Source organism: Grammomys surdaster, unplaced genomic scaffold, assembly GCF_004785775.1.
Source record: "Grammomys surdaster isolate TR1022 unplaced genomic scaffold, NIH_TR_1.0 372, whole genome shotgun sequence".
NCBI lineage: Eukaryota > Metazoa > Chordata > Mammalia > Rodentia > Muridae > Grammomys > Grammomys surdaster.
In genome coordinates, this window is record NW_021604791.1 from 6,231,438 (window position 1) to 6,250,916 (window position 19,479).

General features: G+C 44.7%; 1 protein-coding gene and 1 non-coding gene across 5 annotated transcripts in view; one reads left to right on the forward strand and one right to left on the reverse strand.

Moving 5' to 3' along the window:
• The window catches only part of Hopx (HOP homeobox), a 26,185-nt gene that overhangs the window by 2,788 nt on the left and 3,918 nt on the right, over positions 1-19,479 (forward strand). Inside the window, exons 1-3 of one of the 4 annotated variants that reach the window (XM_028780764.1) lie at positions 7,490-7,496; positions 15,876-15,974; positions 16,093-16,249. In XM_028780764.1, coding sequence (XP_028636597.1) covers positions 16,106-16,249 — 144 coding nt within the window. In that variant the 5' untranslated portion in view covers positions 7,490-7,496; positions 15,876-15,974; positions 16,093-16,105. Of the gene's footprint in view, positions 1-7,489; positions 7,497-15,875; positions 15,975-16,092; positions 16,486-19,479 lie in introns of those variants that run through there. The other 3 variants (XM_028780763.1, XM_028780760.1, XM_028780762.1) reach the window with 3 other exon arrangements.
• Positions 19,035-19,138, reverse strand: LOC114632308. Its single transcript, XR_003713071.1, has one exon. It is a non-coding gene; the product is annotated as a small nucleolar RNA U13 (small nucleolar RNA).

The following is a 19,479-nucleotide window of genomic DNA, read 5'->3' on the forward strand; positions in this document are numbered from 1 at the left end:
CCACTGAACCTGCCCTGGCCACTGAACCTGCCCTGGCCACTGAACCTGCCCTGGCTAGTTGCCTGTGTTTTAGAGTTCGACCATCTGTGCTATTTCTAAGGTCTCATTCTCTCAGGGATTTGTTTACTTATCTTTGACACACCAATTAAAGTTATGATGTTAATAAACAGTAATTGCTTAATGAACCCTTGGTTATTAAATATGTTCTAACAAGATAACCTATCTGAGAGTACTTTCAACTCTTTCTCTCTTTCTTTCTCTCTTTCCTTACTTATTTATTTTTGCTGCTGTTGTTGTTTGTTTGTTTGTTTGAGTCAGGGTCTGTATAGTAGCCCACCTGGCCTCAAATTTGAAATGTAGCTGGGGCTGCTCTTGAACTCCTGACTCTCCTGCCCCTGCCTCCCGAGTCCTGAGATTATAGGCTTGTGCCATTAGACCTGCTTTGAAATGCTATATAAATATAATTATCACTTTGATTTAAAGCTAGCAATTAGTAAAATCACTTTCAGGTAAAAATATATAACCCCTATTCGTCAGAATTAATTCTAAACAACTGAGAGACAAAAATATCAAGATTATAGGTTTTCAGTCTAAGTCACTGTCTAAGAATGGGTCTTGCTAAAGTGTCTTTTCTGAACAGAGATGAAGTTGAACTCAACACTGAGCCCCAGAAAATAGCCTGTCAGAAAAGACTAGGCTGTGAGCATCAGGGCAGTAGGCCAACACTGGGTACCACGGCTGTTCTTTAGTCAGAACTACTTCCTGCCATTTACAGTTCGTGAAAAGAGTTTTTAGAGAAGCAATGAGTTCACACAGCTGGCAAAACCTGTGTGTAGAAGTGACAGAATTTTTTCCTTAGATGACTTTTCTTTGAATACACCTCCCTTACTGTTATTTCCAAATACTGTGTAGAATGGCATATTTCAAAGGTCACTTGGATTTTTGCTCTAAATGGCTGTGTTGTGTAACCTGGGTTAAGTTGTTTGAACACCGATGGATCTTTTTCAGACTTCCAAAATGCTGAGTGACAGCAAGGACAGTGAGTACTAGAAATGTGGCCTGTGGCCTGGCGGGATGCACAGAGTACCAGCTCATCCAGTTAAAATCAGAATGGAAGGGCCACCTTCCTGCCTGCTTATCCAGGACATGCTTGAGGGGAACAGGCTTGCTAAGGATACAATGGAAGATGTGTGTCCTGGTGGAGGTGCCATAGTCTCCTGGCTTACAACCCCTGGGTTTCAGTTAGAACCTAGGAAGGTTTGTTATTCTAATGCTTTTGATCCTAGGAATGTGTGAAATTTGGAATGAGTGAGGTATGACCATGCAGGTGTAGGTTTGGCCATCCCTTTCAGTTGCCCAGAAAGTTCCTGAATAGTCTCCTACAGACACCAGCCCAGACTATCCCTGGCAAAAGACACTGCAGACTACAGAGCAGAGCAGAACACAGAGGCACAGGGACCTACTTTCTCAGCTACAATAAGCCAGGACTGAGACCCGGAGATTAGAAGTCTTAATTGAGTTTTTAAAATGTATTATCTTTTTTACATTTATTTATTGTGTGTTAAGGGGGTGCATATGCCACAGCTTGTGTGTGGAGGTTGGAAGACACCTTGAAGCTGTCTCCTGTTATAAGGAGCTCTGAGGGCTCAATTCACATAGTCAGACTTGGCAGCAAGGACCGCCTGGGCCATCTCAAAGGCTTACAAGGGAATTATAAATAACTGCCTCTTCCCTTCTCTGTTGAAAATACCTGGCTAGGGCAATAAATTATCTAATCATTTTTGAATAAAACCCATGAAAGTTCAAGAGAGCAAATGAATTTCTCTGGGATCTTAGCATTCAGTCAAGCAGCCTCAGGGACTCATCCCCCACCCCCACCCCCACCCCTAATTTTGTCTGTGCTGAGGCACTTATATCCCCTGCACGCAGGTTCCGTGAAGGAAGCTTTGTACCTACATTGAGAGAAAGAGAACTGCAATATACATCACCCCAACAAAAAGAGTTCAGAATAAACACGGGGGCTTAGGGGGTTGTTCCTCACAAGGTTGACTTAGTCTATTCGTTTTGGGTGATTACTAGGTCCTGGCAAGTGGAGCTCCATCCGACATAGGGAACTCCCCATTTCTTATACTTTACCCCAGTGGTTTTCATAAACTCTGACCAAACATGAAAACCCTGCCAGTTTGTTTACAGTTGAATGGGTCTGTCCTCGTAACGGTGGAAACAAACGAACGAACTCCAAGATAGACCTGGAGTCAGTTCTAATCTTAGAGACTACTAAGCAGGAAACTAATGATGGCCGTTCTGGTCACTGGATCTAGATGGATCTAGATGGAGATTTCCTGGAATTCTTAAGGTCATCACAGATGTACTTACAGAATGTAGTTTTTGTTGATGTAGTTCTATTTCCTGCGTGTGTGGCTCTTCCCTAAGGAAATTTACATAAGCAGGTCTTCTTAGTGTCTAGGTTCCCTCCACAGTGTCCAACTTCCTAGTCTACTGGTGGCTGGGAGTGAAATTTTATTTGTATATGTGTATGTATATGTATATATGTGATTCTGGAAGCACCTGTCACTTCATCAAGCAACCCCCTCAGTCTTCGTCCTTTTTGGGGGTAGCTGAGAATTCTGGGAATCCTGACTCAGGAGGGAGGGAGGCAAGAGGCTCTCTTTCATTTGCCCGCTCAATCTGGGTCAGAGTTCAGACTCCAGAGAGCTTCTGGATGACTAGATAGCTTCAGGGACAGATCTGTAAGAAGCTGTAAAAGGACCAAGTACTATGTAACTTGGCTAAGAGTAGCCTTAAATTCTTTTAATTGCTGCTGGAAGGCATGGGGGCCAGCGGCTAGTTACTCACTCTGACCTTCAAGGACAAAAATTCAAGGTCAGGGATGAGTGTGGGCCACAGCACATTACATCGTATGGGTGACGTACCCCAATGAATCCGAAGGCACAGCGAGATACACAGGCAAGGTCTGGAAAACAGACTGACCGCCAGTCTTTCAGTTGTGTCGTCTTTGTTCCTTTGTTTGTTTCATTTGGTCTTATATTAAGACTAAGACATCTGCTAACTAGTGGCTGGAGAGGTGGCTCAGCAGTTAAGAGCACAGGCTGCTCTTCCAAAGAACTCAAGTTCAATTCCCAGAACACACACAGGGGCTTACAACTGTCTGTAACTCCAGTTTCAGGAGATCTAACTTTTTCTTGGGGCCTCTTTCGGCACCAGAACCATACATGGTACACAGAGAGACATGCAGGCAGAACATCCATACACACAAAAGAAAATAATAATAAAAAGGCATCCATTGACTCATGTGCACAAACCCTTCCTTAGGTCTTACATATTATGTGTCCTGATTTTCTTGTTTTTAACTCAAAACTGTGTTTTTAAAATTCTTATTTCTGATGATTATCTTTCATTTCCCCTCTCTCTCTCTCTCTCTCTCTCTCTCTCTCTCTCTCTCTCTCCAGGGTCTTATTACATAGCATAGGCTAACCTTGGTTTCAAGATCTTCCTGTTTCAGTCTCCCAAATGCTAGTATTACTGACAGGCACTACGTCTGCTGCTTCTGATTTTAGTATAGATTTGTAACCGTGTATTCATAGTTTGTGTTAACAGCTTACACGGCCATCTCTCCTGACTCCAGTCCCCACAAATGATTCTGTAATGATCCTCCACTGTATCCTATGCCATAGTGAATCTGACAGTCGTTCTAATAGATTCTAGAAACATTTTGTATTTCCATATGGGGCAGAGGTTTTCTAGACAGAAAAAAAAAAAAAAAGAAATCATGCCATTCTTCAATTTTGAGTAAAAAATTTTTTTAATTGTTTTGTCATTTAACGATTTCAAAATTTTATGTCATTCAGTTAACCGGCATTGTATCTTGAGCCATTGGGAAAGCTGGATCGGTACCTTGAATTTATATAGTCTTTGTTGTTCATAGTTATCTCACTGAATCCCACAAAAATGACCTGAGACAACTGGAGGTAGGGTGGCAGCAATTACAGGTATGGAGGTCCACACCAAGTATGAGCTGTTCAAAGTCACATGGAGATGAAGTTACAGAGCCCAAGGTTCAGATTTCCTGAGGCGCCATCTAGTATCTTTCTGCAACACGTCTGAGGGTTAGAGAAATACTCGAGGTTCTGAATTCTGTCCCAAGTAGAACTTTCTAGTCTATCTGTCCTTTTAGGTTTCCTGGTGTTGACTAGGCTAAAGCTTTTCACCTGCTGTTTGTCTCACTAGCTGAACACCTGTTCATAAAAGCCGCTCAACTGTGGAAAAAAAATAAGTCCCATATAACTGAGTATCCTGGCAACAGGGAGCTTGGGTAGTTGGACTTTGGCATAATTTGACATTGTACAAGGAGCCCGTGGTGTGCCGGTTCCTTTGTTGCCTAATCATGATCATAAAGTAAGGATGGTAGTTGGATCATAAAAAGTAATAATTGATTAAAGTGTGTTTGAACTCACTGATAACTCTATTTTGTCAAAGAGTTTCCCCTGGACTTTTTAAAATGCACAAACCATCTGGGGAAGCATCCTTGCTTCCATCAGGCAGAGTGCAATGGCCTAAGGGAATACAGACAGAGCCCTAACCACCTGATAATCATCAACATTACAGGCCCCTAACTACTTACTGTTTCTTACCATGTAATCTGGGTTGAGTAAAAATACTGTAGAACCACTCTATAGATTCTCAGAACAGATCAATAAATCATGGCGCCGCATCTCCAGAATTACAAATGCACAAACATCTCCAGGGTCAAGCAATAAGACTGAGAACGTTTTCAGAAAGATACTCTAATTTTAATGTTTGAAGGTGAAAAATGTGATTGAACATCTCCAGAACACAAGACAGGCTCATCGGCTTCATCCTCCACAGTCCATATCTTTATTGTGTATATTTAATTACCAGACTGACTTCTGTCACTTGCTTTTACTCTTTGGCTATCCTTACACTTTCAATTGACAAATTCATCGCCCTACTTGCAAGCTAGTGATCTAATGAAGCTAATTAGTACTTTTCTAAACCAATTTAATTTGAGAATTAAATGAACAGCCAAATTTAGTAATATACTCCAAAACATATAAAGAAATTTGTTGATTGCCCTTTTGTTGTATTTGGAATGATTTTTTTTTAAATGACAAACTACAGAAAGTTGATGTGTTTGTTATTTTGTTTCCAACCTTGGTCATACAGATATTTTTAGCTTTAATAGTTCTCTTCAGGGAACACAAGAATCTTGTTCCATGAAAATCTCTAACTGATGCATTAAACATCAAATATTTGTAAAGACGAAATTTGATCCGTCTTCGTATTTCACAAATATCTCCTTTTTTTATTCTCTGGTCTGAAGTTCCCTGAATACCTGGATGCCCTGGGAGTCTCTGGGATGGAATGTTCTGGACCCTTTGTTTCTATGTGGTAGTAGGACTGAGTCTCTTTGATGTAATGGATTTTTGCCCTAAGCTTTAGCACGCTGTGCTCTCGGTCCCTCAGCAAGCAGAGGCCCTGAGCCAATCTTACTCTTCCTCCCAGACAAATGTCTATAAACTGCAAAAGAAGCAAACGCTCAGGAGATGTGAAGCCGTGCAATATCAACTTACCGTTAACCACAGGCCTTCAGTCTTACGCTCCTCTAAGGGTTAAAGTGAGCTTCATTCTCATTATATCTTGCTAACCCGAAAAGCAGCAGAGACAATGAAGTCCCATGGGAGCTCCTGTCCCATACCTTAGTGACACATCTGACAGATATTAAGAAGGCCAGACAACCCAGTTTGCTTGGGATGTGTCCACTGTGGCCTATTGTATAGCTGTGCTTATTAAAAGCATCCATCTTACACATGTGTTCTAGCTTAGATGACAAATTATATGGCTGCCTTAATTTCACAGGTTGAATATTAAAAAGCACCAAGTTATTAGGGTGTCCCATTGGCCACTGAGTAGTCCTCTGGAATAGGAATATGGCACAGTGTAGTCATCAAATCAAAGCCTCAGTAGGCCTCAGACTGGGCCCTTTCTCCCATTACTGGCAACAGTAAACTATTATTGAGGAAGATCATTGTATGGCTATTCAAAGGCTACTCAGATCACCAGGAATTTAAAATAGAGAACATCCCGGAATCCTCTGGCCCCAAACCTTGTCTTTGTGGATGAAGGCATAATCCCAGTCCTGTGGACATGTGTGTCATCTTACACTATTCTGAGTTGTTTCGTGAGCATCTCATCACCACTGATCACTGGAGCACACAAACAAGGAGTAGAGTTTTTAGATACACTTTACCGTGAAGAAAACCAAGTTTCAAATAATCACACAGCCAAGCTCCTATGGGGACTGGGAGGAGAATTTAAAATGGAATTGATCTCTGGCTCCCTGTCAGTGTTCTGCTCACCAGTTCACACTGGTTAATCCTTTCAGTAAGGAGGATTTAAATGTATCCTCTACAATGTATCCAATCTGAATCCATAAGCTTTCTCTCTGTAATGTGTGCTACATAGTCAAAAGCCCCTAGGTTCTGCTTTTCTCTAGCCTGCCATGAACCATCACCCAGACTGTCCTTATCTGATAGTGCCACTTGCTTGCTAAGAGAATGTGACACAAACTCATAACTTGTGCCTTTCTCTTGGATGTCTTGGGTAAGATGAGAAAGAAAGGAAAATACAAAGCTACCTTGCCAAGGATCTGCCTTGGGTTGGAGAGGGGTTCTGAGAGAAGGGGTGTCTGGGAATGGTAAAAACCAACGACTCGAAGTCAAATCGTGGGTCCAAGCTGGTGGCCTGTACTCTACTGGAGACAGCTTTCCAGACTGACTTTTCTTTGTTCTGCTTTTTCTGGAGATCTCCAGACAGCTCTCTCTCTAGACAGCTTTTTCTTGCTATTCAGTGTTTGAGACAACAAGTTCTCCCAAGCCGTTCTCCCTTGCTATTCTAAAAAAAATTCCTCTGGCTAACTCGTCTCTTGCAGACCATGAGCCCAGTCTTTTATTTTACATATTAATCCAGTCATATACTCCAGGTTCCCTTTTGATTAGCCTATGAATTAGCATGACCCTAGCCCCTTAATTCTTAGGAGACAGCAAGCACACATTTTCTTTTAACATTTCAAAAGAATTCAGAGATCTGCCTGCTTCTGTTAAGCACAAACAATAAGCTAACTGAGTGGGACCATGTCCTGACATTACCATTTTTACCATACCTGGACCTAAATTAGTTCTGTCCCAGGCTGACCTTGAACTCAGGAATCTGCCTGCATTTGTGTTTGCCTGTCTTTGTATTTTTCTGTCTAACTGGCTTATAGTGTAGCTGCCTCTGTTCCTTTAGATCTGTGAAGCCCCTTATAATTCATATTGTATCCTTATATTTTGCATTATATATTTTTGAACTCAAGTTTTTAGAGTTCTTTTCCATAGCCTTAAGGGCTTTCCTGAAGGTCCCAGCATTTACCATTTTGCTGAGACATTAGCCACACCCTTGCTTCTCAGACGTGTGCTGTCTTTGATCATCATGGAGTCATTAATGCTAACAAGGAGGACTTTTTTCGAAGGAGGAACATAAAATATGCAATAAACAATCCTTATGCCCACAGCAGTCGTGAATACTCACAGAGGCCCATGCCTGCTGGCCCTGTTCCAGAGGCAGAAACCATTTCATTCTGTCCCCACCAAGGCCATAGCAGATCTGGCCTATTCATATCACCCATGATTAATAGCATAATTAATCACATCCCAGGCGGCCCGTGTCTACTCTCTTCCTCCTCTACCCCTCTATTCCACTGATGATACAATACAGCTAAACAATTATGTTTCCATGTCAGGATGAAGGCAAGTCATACTTCTCAAAGTGAAAATAAATTCCAATAAGAATTCACAAAACACCTGACAACATTTCAGGGACGATTCTAGATACTGGCATAATCAAAATTGTGCTATAAACCCCCAAATCTTCAGAAGTTTCTTGCAAGTCCCATTGATATCTGAACCAAAGCCTCATTTCCTAAGACAGTTTCCAGTTTCTAATTAAAATGTTGGTTTGACTTTCCAAATAAGTAAATGGCTTCACTGGGGCATTTTAACAGGATAATCTTTGATAGTAGTAACTGTACCTATAGTTGAATTTTAGCTATTCTCTAGTTGTGAGTTAGCCTGGGAGTCTATCTACAGTTCACATTTATGGAGAAAACTTTTCTGAATTCATGAACATCATTATAAAAGGCAGACTGCTTACACATGCAGGTTATCATCTTTTGCCCATTTATTTCCAAAAAGACTGGCTGAACTCGTCACTTGCTTCCGAGCATGCTCAGAGGAACCTATAGCTCTCCTGTGATCCTTCACAGTCCCCCAGGCTCCACCCTCGAGACTGAAACAGCCAGGCAGGCAGCAGGCTCCCAATGAAAAGAACTCGGTGTCTGTGAGAAGAACTGAACGTTAAGGGTCAACTAACGAGGGACTCACGGCTGGAAGCCATTCCCAGACACCTGCCCCGCCCCCTGGTAGTTTTTCATAACACCTTCCTGTTTGCTGAAGAGGATACAGAAAAATCTAAACCATTGCAACATAAGTTTCAGGAACTTCCACAATCGATTCAGCACAAATGTCGAATCTATGATGTGACAGCAACAAGCACACCCGGCTGCTCTTGCCAGAGGTACGCTCCACTCTGTTCTGTTGAACGCTGCAACTTGTTCTTGTTTGTACGCCATGTTCTTCATCAATGGCGTCTTTCAGCTATCTCTGCACCAATGAGAGAAGAGTATGTGAGGTAGGAGAGCCTGATGGTGTGGGCTGATTGTCCTGGCTTGTCCAGTGGGCTGGTTCAAAGCTGTGTCTGCTCACTAAGAGTCATGCCACAGGCAGACAGGGCGTGGCCTCACACATGATCCTGTGGCATCACGTAGCCCTACTTTGCCTTTTCTACAATTCCCCAGCAATGGTCATCTGTTCCCTCCGCTACTCAGCAGGGAGGAAGGATGGTGTGGTAGTTGAGGGTGTGAGTGGAGAAGTCAGGCTTTCTGGGTTTGAGGCTCCACTCTGTCAATGAGAAGACTTGAGATTTGAAGCACCTGAGTGATTCTCCTGTCTCTGTTTCCTCTCTTGCCATAGAATTGTTGGGATTACAGATGTATGTCACCACATCAGCCTTTGGGGTAAAAAGTGGGGACTGGGGATAGAACTTAGGTCAGTCAGCACTTTTATCCCTCCCCCTCCCCCAAGCCTCTTCCCTATCCTATGAATGTTGCCTCGTTAGTAACATGGAAGAAAGAGAAAGCCAGGAAATGATGGTGAGGAATGAACAGAAATTCACTCTTTATTTCCTCACAAGGTAGACTAGAGTAGCTGGCCAGCCAACTTAAGGCACAAGCGATGTGTAACAGACAGTAGGTAACCTGAAGGTGAGCGACCCTCACCCCGCTCACTCATCAGCATCTTCTCACACTGAAGCTATGGCCTCAGCATTGGAGAAACGGTTCTAATTTCCAGCATTGGGCTTTACTATTCTCAAGAGGCTGAAAAAGAGAGATTGTAACCCAGAAAGAGTGAAAATTATGAATGGTTCTTTCTTGGTGTCCAATGAGGACATACCTTGCTGAACTCTTACCTCTCACCCATTTAACCACACAAGAAACACTCGATAGTTGTGAGCAATGCCTTTGAACACAGCATGGGAGGTTACCCCAGCAGTGGCTTGGGTAAGGTGTGTGTGTCTCCTCTTTATGAGAGCGAACAGAATATTTTCCACTGAGTAGTACTTGAGACTTCAAAGTATCTGTACTTTTTAAAAAAACTATATTAACTCAAATTTCATTTTGAAATTGGTATGTGTGCATTTGCACACATGTGTATGTGCATGTTCGTGTGTGTGTATGTGTGTGTGTACATGTGGGGGTCAGAGAACAATCTCAGGTTATATATCTTCAGGTGCTTCCTATCTTATGTTTGAGACAGTGTTTTTCACAGGCCTGGAACGTCACAGGTAGACTAGAGGAGCTTGGGTGACGAGCTCACAGTGACTTCCTTGTCTTCTCTTCCCTTCTTGATATTGCCAGGATTACAAGTGTTAACCACAACAGCTAGCTTTTTACATGGGTTCTAGGGATTTGAACACAGATCCTCAAATCTGAGAGCAAGCATATTTCCAACAGAGTCCTCTCCCCGTTTTGTTCTTAATTCTGCTACATGTCTGAGAGCAGCGGGATTTCTAAGGCGGAAGAAAGCGAACGTGAAGAAAGAATATTGGGAAGCAGCGAATTGAATTGAGAACAGCACAGGACCTTCCTGAAAGCTCAGAAAATGTAGAACTAACTGAGAAAAAGACAGCACCTCATATTTTTTTAAGACCTGGATGACTCGATGACAGAGACCCAATTCTATGGCAAGTCCAAAATATCAGAACCCCAGCATGACGACATCTCCACCCTTGCAGGCATGAGGCTCTTGGTCTGGTCCCTAGCAACCAGATGGGACAGCACGGATTCAGGTAGTTACCTCAGTCTTTCTGCCTTGGGTCATATGATGCATGTTCTAGAATAGCATGTGCGCATTCCTGTCATTGTGAATTAGTGGTTCTGCCTGTGCTGTAGCTGTCACGCTGGTCAAAGGTGAAGAGGATCTCCTGTCTTACAGGATATACTTGGACAAGATCCCCAAGAGACCTTTAGCTTCTTCATATGTCAGATGATATCAGAACAAAGTTTTAAAGGGCTACATTCCATTACCTCGGTTGATTAATGTCAAGGAAATACAAGAGTTTTAAAAAGAAAGGCGGAGAAGTCTGTGTGAATGTCATCCCAGAAGCCAAGGGAATGAGGCTGGAGTAACCACAGTAGGTCAGCAATGGCCCAGGTCTCTTTGACAAGGATCATCAGTTCTCACCGCACTAACTCTTCATCAAAGGTGACAGATGATTCCATCAGCATCAAAGACTCAAATGGATGATTCAGTGATGGCCTGTAATTTATGACGTCCACACAGTGTAAGGAGAATATATTTAGAGGCATAAATCAGCCGTGATGCTCATGAAGCCATCAGCTGCCTTTTCTCCTTCCTGTAGCTAAAGTAAGACAAGAGGCAGAGTGTTTGGCCTTCCCCTGACTCCACAGACAGGTTAGTTAATGTTTCTTGACTGCAAAACAAGACCAGTTCCACTATGGTTTCAAAAAGAGGGCTTTGAGAGTAACTATGACCTCAACAGAAAACCATATCTCAGGACACCGTGATCTCTGTTGCTTATTCCATGGTCTCCTGACTCTTTGCATCTGACCTGGAGTGCGCATCTGGGGACTGAAACTTGATTGTTGTGGTGAAGTGTGTGTGTGTGTGTGTGTGTGTGTGTGTGTGTGTGCCTGTTTAATTCACTAAGCCATTTTAAATTGCAAAATCAACTTCTGACTTCCAAGAGCTCTGGAGAAGCAAAACAGTCACACTTAAAGCAGTCAGGGATGAGAGTTCCTAGTAATTAGCTTTCCAGCCATCGATCACCCTTGTTCTGATGACCAGTGGAAGCGACAAAGCTAGCCTGGAGACAAAGTCCACACTCTAAAAAGGAAAATACTTCCAGTCCCCTTCTGGGCTGGAACAGGAAATGCTTTTACACGGTAAACAGTCATCAGATGGGGCCTTTAACCCCTACAGGGTCACAGAAGCTGGGGATAAAAATAGCTTAGCGAGGTTTAGCTTGTATTCACAGATGACGAGAGAGTGCGCACAGCTCTGGCAAGCATTAAGGACAGTACAAATGCTGCCGAAGAGGCAGAGAAGCAGGATGCTGCTGCTCACGGGGAAGTTTTACTAGAGAACTGTGGAAGAAAATGTTGATGTAACTGTCCTGTAAAGAGAAACAACTGCACGTCCTGTCGGCCAACAGGTCCAGCCCTTGTAATCACTCTAGAGAGCAACCCTAGGCAGATTACAGAACCCCTGGCACCGCCAAAGAAATAATATTATTTTAAAAAACTAAAGCTTATCTTTCAAGCTTACTTCCTTAAAATCATCTCAGCTTACCACCTCCTACTCAGAGGTTGAGATGGCACAGAGCCAAGAACAGGTAGATAAGCTGTAAGAGTTTCCAAAGGCTCACAGTTAATTTCAGTAAGAGATGACCATAGTTGGAATACTACCCTTGTCTCTCCCACACTGGGTTTGTAAAATGTGGTTCCCATCCAGGGCATGTGGAATAGTCCTAGACATAGCCACAGATGGTCCTGAGACTTTGCAAGGCTTGACAACGACTGTTCTTCACCCAAGGACAGTGGTAACAAGGCTTCTATTTAAAGGACCACCTCTTCTCCTGGCGTTTCTATCATGGGTACTAGAATGTAGGGGCAGATGAATATCCTGCCTTCTCTTTTCAATTATTCCATTTAGGGCTAGAGATAGAACCTAGGACCTTATGCATGCTAGGTACGCGTCCTACCCGCTGAGCTAGACCCCAAATATTTTAGTTACTGTTCTATTGCTGTGAGGCGACACCATGACCTAACTTACGGAAGAAAGCACTTAACTGAGGGCTTGCTTACAGTTTCAGAGGCTGAGTACATGAACATCATAGTTGGGAATGTAGCAGCAGGCATGGCACAGGAGCAGTCGCTGAGAATTTAAATCCTGGTGGCAGGCAGTAGCAGGGAGGGGTGGAGAGGAAGAGGGAGGGAGGGAGACAGAGACAGAGAGACTGGTTCTGGTGTGGGTTTTTGAAACCTTAAAGCCTGCCCCACAGTGATGTATTTTCTCCAACAAGGCCACATGTCCTAAGCCACCCACCAACGGGAAACCAAGCATTCATATGTATGAGCCCACTGGGGACATTCTCATTCACAGTCTGCCACCACACAGTCTGCCTTTTTGCTAGTTTCTAAGAGACACTGAAAGTTTGGGTGAACCCCCTTCATCTTCTGTAAAGCAGTAGTTAAGTAATCTATGAGTAGGAAGACCCCCGTCTTCCAAAGTAGAGACCCATCACTTCTATTGGAAAAGTAGCCACGCAGTGTTTTTCTCACTTGGGAAAATACAAAAGGTAAAGGAGGAGAGAGAGAAGGTAGGTAGGCTCAGAAGTTCAAAATCTTTACCAACTGTATAGCAAGTATGAGACCCTGTCTTAGGAAAAAAAAAATCCATCTGCTTTACCCTGTGGCCAACTCCAAACCACTGGAATAGGTTTGTGGAGGTGGGGCGGGTTTCTTTCTCTCTTGATTGGATATTGGTGGCATTACAGAGGAGTCATAATTCTGGGAGAGGGAGATGTTTAAGCAGGTAGCCAAAGCTTATGGAGTTCATAGCACTTTGTCTGAGCTAGTTAATATGGGTAGATATGTTCAAAGCAAAGGACCACGGGCTCATGGGGCATAAAGCTGTTTGCGCCATACAACGGTCAGCCCAGGCTTTGGAACTGATTTAGAAAAAAAGCCAGCTGTTTTCATTTAAACTCTCGAAAAGGCTTGTGCAATGACTTCCCCAACCCCAAAAGGAAAAAAAAAAAAAACAACCCAATGACAGGACACATTGCTCTTCGAGGTGTTTCACAAGATGTGAGTAACCGCAACAGTAACACTGGTGTTAAGATTAAAGTTTACAGGGCTTCCAAACAGCTCTCAGTTCTTTGTATCTGAAATTGTTTAGACTAAGTTCAGAGAAACTTCTCAATGGCTACTTTATTTCCTTACTGGAAACAGTTGAGAACCTTTACAAGGTCAATGTTACCAGGGCGGTTTGATTCATACAGCAAGAGAGAAAGAAACAAAGCAACCGCAAACATTTGCCTACCAGGGAGGGCTGAAATAATAGTGCCTGGGCTCTGCAGAGCAGTCATGAAAGAACCTGACAGAGAGCTCTTGCATCCCCATAGCTAGAAGCCAAGTGTGCTTGTTCAGTGTACCCTGGAAAGCTAGGTGCTGTCAAAGGACCCTCCCACAGTCTCATTAGCAGCCAACCAAGGCCAATGGTCCTCTACCAACTCACCTTAGCAGTCTTTTAAAATCAACCAGGACCTCCCTCATATAACCCCACTCAGTTTGGTAACAGAAAGCCACAGAAATTTAATAAAAGAAAATGCACTTGATTTTGCATAGCCATATTAGCAACCCCTGATTTTATATATATCAGGAGTTACAAAAAACTGGGAAAACATAGCACACACATCCGAGTCACATTCCCGCAGTGTGATATCTCTGAAGGCCTGATGATTCCAAAGGGCGTCAACAAAGGTTCTGGTGGAAGAACCAGCAGGACGGTATTAAATGGAACAGGTAGAAACCATTCCAGGGCAAGAAGTAAAACCAGAGGCAGCCGTCATCCCTGCTATGTCCTTTCAGTTGACAGATGGAACAGTGGTGGGCTTGGTGGACACCTTAGACTGGGATTAGTTTCTAACTAGAAACACTCCCTTTGAAAATGGCAACAAGCCCCTCCCTGCACTCACACTGCTACCCTCCTCAGTTTCTGTCACTAATCTGAAGATAGACTGCCTTACCATAAGGGGGCTAGCAAACCACTGGCCTGGAACCAACGCTCAGTATTTCCACTCTATTTCTGGCCATTGTTGAAATTGGCAAAATCTTTGGGTCCTCTGCCTCAATGTCCCTGACTGTGAGATGACTTTCAAGAGAGTGAGTGTCATAGAGAGGGGGGAGGCTGCTAACAGGAAAGGTATTTCTGACCTGATGGACTCCCCCATCGCCTTGGTGCCGAGACGAAGATCCCTGGTACAAATTTTAACTAGAGGGACATCTAGTTCCCTGAAAATGATTTGCTGGTGACTTGGCAAATGCTTTCAGCCCCAGTCTCACGTAGTCAAAAAGCTTCTCCTCCTCTCTGAAATCTCTTCAAGGGAACTAGAGGAGAGGTAAAAACCTTTATTTAGGAAGTAGGAGGTACAAGTCACAGGTGAAAAGGTTGTAAGCTAAGCACATTATCCAGAGTTCACCCCCAAGCACAAACCACATCAAAACCCGCTCAGGACTCTGCTGAGGGCTTCTGCCGTTGTTTGTTAACAAGCCAGGGTGATGCCCACATTTCTGCTTGGCTCTTATGTCAGCTAAGGCCAAGCCAGTACAGAATCTACAGCCAAGAATATCTTGAAAACCAACCTTCTTTACCTCCTAGTTTTCAACAGGGCGCAGGCGAACACACCTGGTTGTTTTCTTAGCCCCACGTCTGAAGCTACACTGGTGTGGTGAGAACCCAACAGGAAGGTTGTTGTCGCAACGCCAACAACATCTGTCTTTAAAGTGAAGACACGCTAGGGAACTTGAAGCTCGAAGTGGACCTATTTTTCTGCCCAGAAGTCTAAGGTTTTAAATGACAGTTGTTTTTGATCCTGTTTAATTGGGTAGGTTTTGAAAGGTATCACCCACACACAGGAGAACGCAGTGAGGTAGGTAGGCTCTTGGGATGGAGGCCTGGAATCTGGGGTTCAGCTGCCTTCTGCATGCTGGTGTGGCTCAGCCTCCTTCACGCCACCACCCGGCCGCAAATCGTAAATCATTACCTCCGTGTTACCGTTTCCATCTCTGTACATGCACATTGGAAATATCTGTAAGGTATCATCTACAATTCTATAGCCGTTATTTGCGACTAAGCGGGCAGTTTAATTTTCCCTCTGTGATTTTAATATACTTCAGATTTTCTACAATACGTGCTATTTTGTAATCGCGGGGGGGGGTGTGTATATATCTATTGGTGGTATTACTGTTTTAAAGTGCAGTCTCCATTTCCCCAACTTGTGCAGTGGGCGTCTTTCCTCAAAGTGCGCGGTGCTCAGCGCTCCCTGGCAAGGTCCCCATGTGCTAGCCCGCGGCGGAGGCGGGGTGTGGCGGCCCGGGAGGCGTGCCCACGGCGACGGGAGCCCAGCCCCGCGTGTGTCCTCAGTCCCTAGGGCAGCTCCGGATCTCCGGAGGCAGCTCTTGAGACGCTTCCTCTACTGTCCCCTCAGAGTAGCAGGCGGGAGGCGTCTTCTTCCTCCTCTCCATCCTTAGCCAGGTTGGGGACGGTCTCGGGGAAGGGGGCCCCCAAACTCCTGCAGCGCGGAGCGCCTCCGTGGGACGGCGGGAGGGGGCAGACGGGCCTCGCTCACCCGGTGCATCTGCTTCCCCTGCAGACGTGCACGGACCATGTCGGCGCAGACCGCGAGCGGCCCCACGGAGGACCAGTTGGAGATCCTGGAATACAACTTCAAGAAGGTCAACAAGCACCCGGACCCCACCACGCTGTGCCTCATCGCAGCCGAGGCGGGCCTTACCGAGGAGGAGACGCAGGTGAGTCCCCAAGCCTATTGCATCCTCGGGGACTGGCGGGACTCCATCACGTGTATCCCAGTCCTTAAATCACTCCGCAGCTCTCTGAGCGCCCGGTCCACCTCCACCCAACCCTATCCCACCACCATCCTCTTTCTGGGTTTCCACTGCCTCCCAGAGCCGCCGGCCCCTTGCTTTCTCCTCCTGTAGTGGGAGCATCTCGCCCGCTTTCCTTTCGGTTTCCCGGCCTCAGAAACTCTCCCCGCTGTGCTTCAGGAAGGTTTATTCTCATTAGAGTTGTCACGGTTTTTTAAAGGGACGATAGCGATCAGCTATAGATTCGGTCCTCGGGTTTGTCAAAAGACGAAACTAAGGCGAGGGTGATGGTGTACGGGCGTGGGGATAGCGGTGGGGGACGAGACCTGTCAGGGACGTTAAATCGCTCTTCCCACCACATCACCACATCTCGGTGTTGCAACCTAACCGGCACATTGCCATACTTTGGTTCAGATTTTGCTGCTGTTTTTTATTAATCCCCTGATTCTGAGCTTCAGGTTCAGTTTTAGAGTCTTTCTCTGGAGTTTTCCAAGAAGGTAGTCATCTGTCCCTATGGCCGCCAGTACCCGACCCCCTAGCATGACGATAATTTGTCTGTCCCTCGTTATCCCATTATCCCGAAAATTAGCTTAGGGTAGAGATGGCAGTACAGCCTGTCGCAGTGTTGGAGCCTTTAGCCGACTCTCCCTTCAGTCCTGTCTAACCTCTGACTTTCTTGCCTTTGGTCGTGGAAAGATGATTTGCTCCGCATGATAAACTGTTTGAGAGTTGATCCTGTTTCTCTCAAAGCATTTCAGACCGTTCAATTCTACTCTGAGCTGGGATATTCTTATCCCTCCAGTTAATAGACTGGAAAAGGAGGGGCTTTGTCCTCACTTCACCCTGCTCAGTTAAAGCTTAAAACCTTGTAATGAGTGCTCCCTGGGATACTGGAACCAATATCCTGAGCCCTAAGTCCTGGATGATCCTTGCTAAGCCGGGACAACTTGGAGAATTTACCCAGAGGGTAATCTTCCCGGTCCCAGATCAAATAGAAAGGCTATTTAACCAGAATCAGAACCCAATAGAAGATGATTTATTGTAACACAAGTCTAAAAGCTCATATTTCTTGCAACTCATCAAAAGGCAAGCTGTTGGAGTATTAGCATTTTAAAACCCATGCTATATTTAATGATGTAGAGATGTCTCCTGTCTAAGAACTAGGCTATTGGATGTTATGGATGCAGTACCAACTTGGGAGTCAGCAGAATAGCCATGTTTGTCTCTGTCCTGTGGTGTTGGAGATCAAAGCTAGTGCTGAGTGCACACTGCCATGGAGCTGTGCCACCCGTCCCGGACTGACCTTTGGAGTGACAGATAACTGTCATATGTTTCAGATACTTGCTGAATCTCTGCTCATTTTGTCACTCTCTTAAGAGAGAAAGCTCCGCAAAGGAACTGATGCACAGAGAGCTCAGGTTACTAAAACTGCAGCCAGAGCCCAGCCTGCCTCCGTATTGTAGACTCTGGGCTTCTATCCCATTCTCCATCCTAGCCTCTATCCGTTCCTCCAGAGGAAGGTTGGGAACAACTGTATGAGGTGATGTGGGGAAGAAAGGGCAGAAAGATCAGTTTACCCATGCATTAGGCAATGGTCATTCCAGGCTATTGCTGATCTTTCCTCTGGATTTATCTGCTATTAGAGAATTGAAATGTAACCTAGCATGGGCTGGAAGAAAGGGCATCTATTTGCCTTTCAGTGGTCAGGATCAACCAGTGCAGAAACCCACATGACAGAGGTCATGGCTATAGCCATTCTTCTGTCTCCCCTCTTCTGCCATCCTCAGATGAACGAATGGTGCAGCAAGCCTGACAAGAGTGGGTGTGGGTGAGTCAGCCTCATGGGAGGGCCTGGCTTCCTCTTCCTGCCATAGGCCAACACCTTCTTCCTCCAGAGGCCCACTGCAGCTCAGCTTACCCTCACCTTCCTGTCTAGACCTGCAGGAAAGTACCTGGAACCCAGAGTTTCAGCAGAGCAAGCTGCAGGAACGAGGCTTCTGCTTGTCCTGTCCTTTCTTTCTGGACCGAGTCCCATCTCCCCATCCTTCCTAACTCCATGCACCGCCTACATGGGCACTGACATATGAAAGTGATTCATAATCTACTCTAACATTTACATTTTAAAAGATGTCTTTTACAAAAAAAAAAAAAAGTCCTGCAGATACAAAGTCCTGTAATGAGATTGCAAGACAATTGCTTTCATCTGTAGTAGGTCTTTAAGGATATTTAATAGAACTTTATGGAAGCCAAGTTCTTACCTATCTGTGATGTCTACTGTCAGCACAGCCCCTGATGCTCTCCCTTTTAGTGTGGTCCTCTTTCAGCCAAAATGATATTGATCACATATGCCAGAAGCCCCTTCCCATCCTGACTCCAGCCACCTCCAGAGATAGATCCATGCCCCTCCCCTTTCTCAGAGAGTGAGACAGGCAGAGTCTTCCTATGTAGTCCGAACTGGCATGAACTTACAACCCCTCTGCCTCAGCCTGCAGACTGTTGAGATTACAGACAGATATCACAACACCCAGCATCATATTCTTTCCCTAAAATAAGTATTGTGTTACTAAAAGAGATACGCACAATCCACTCTTGAGAGATAGTTACTAATTCATGCTGTTCACACTGTGGCAAAGCTGAGAAAGACTGGAGGCAGAAGCTTTCTGGCTGGGGACCTTTGTGGACCTCCTTTTCTTTTTCTTCCCCCACTGTCCATGAACTTGGTAACATACCAACATCCTAATAAGGTTTGAGGGAGGCACATCTTAGACATTGGTGTGAAAAGCCAGTCATCGTGTTTATGAGTCACAGATTAGTCTGTAGAACTCCTTGTGACAGTCCTGCTATCGAAGTCTCTGCTCTGGGGAGGCGCCTGCAGGAACTCAGCTCAGTGAGAGCCTCTTAGAGAACTCAACATGCATTATTGTGATCCCCAAAGGAGCTTCTCTCATCACTAGTATTCTGTATATCTCCTACATTTAATCTAAATGAAATCCTACAGAACCCCACTCCCTGTGTCTTTTAATGTCTGGAAGTCAATGTAAAGGGTAAAGGGGGCTGGGAACACTCCCTCCTTTCACCCTGAGGAGCTGAGATAATACAGTATTCTTCATATACCCTCACGTACAAAACATTCTCTCTCTCTCTCTCTCTCTCTC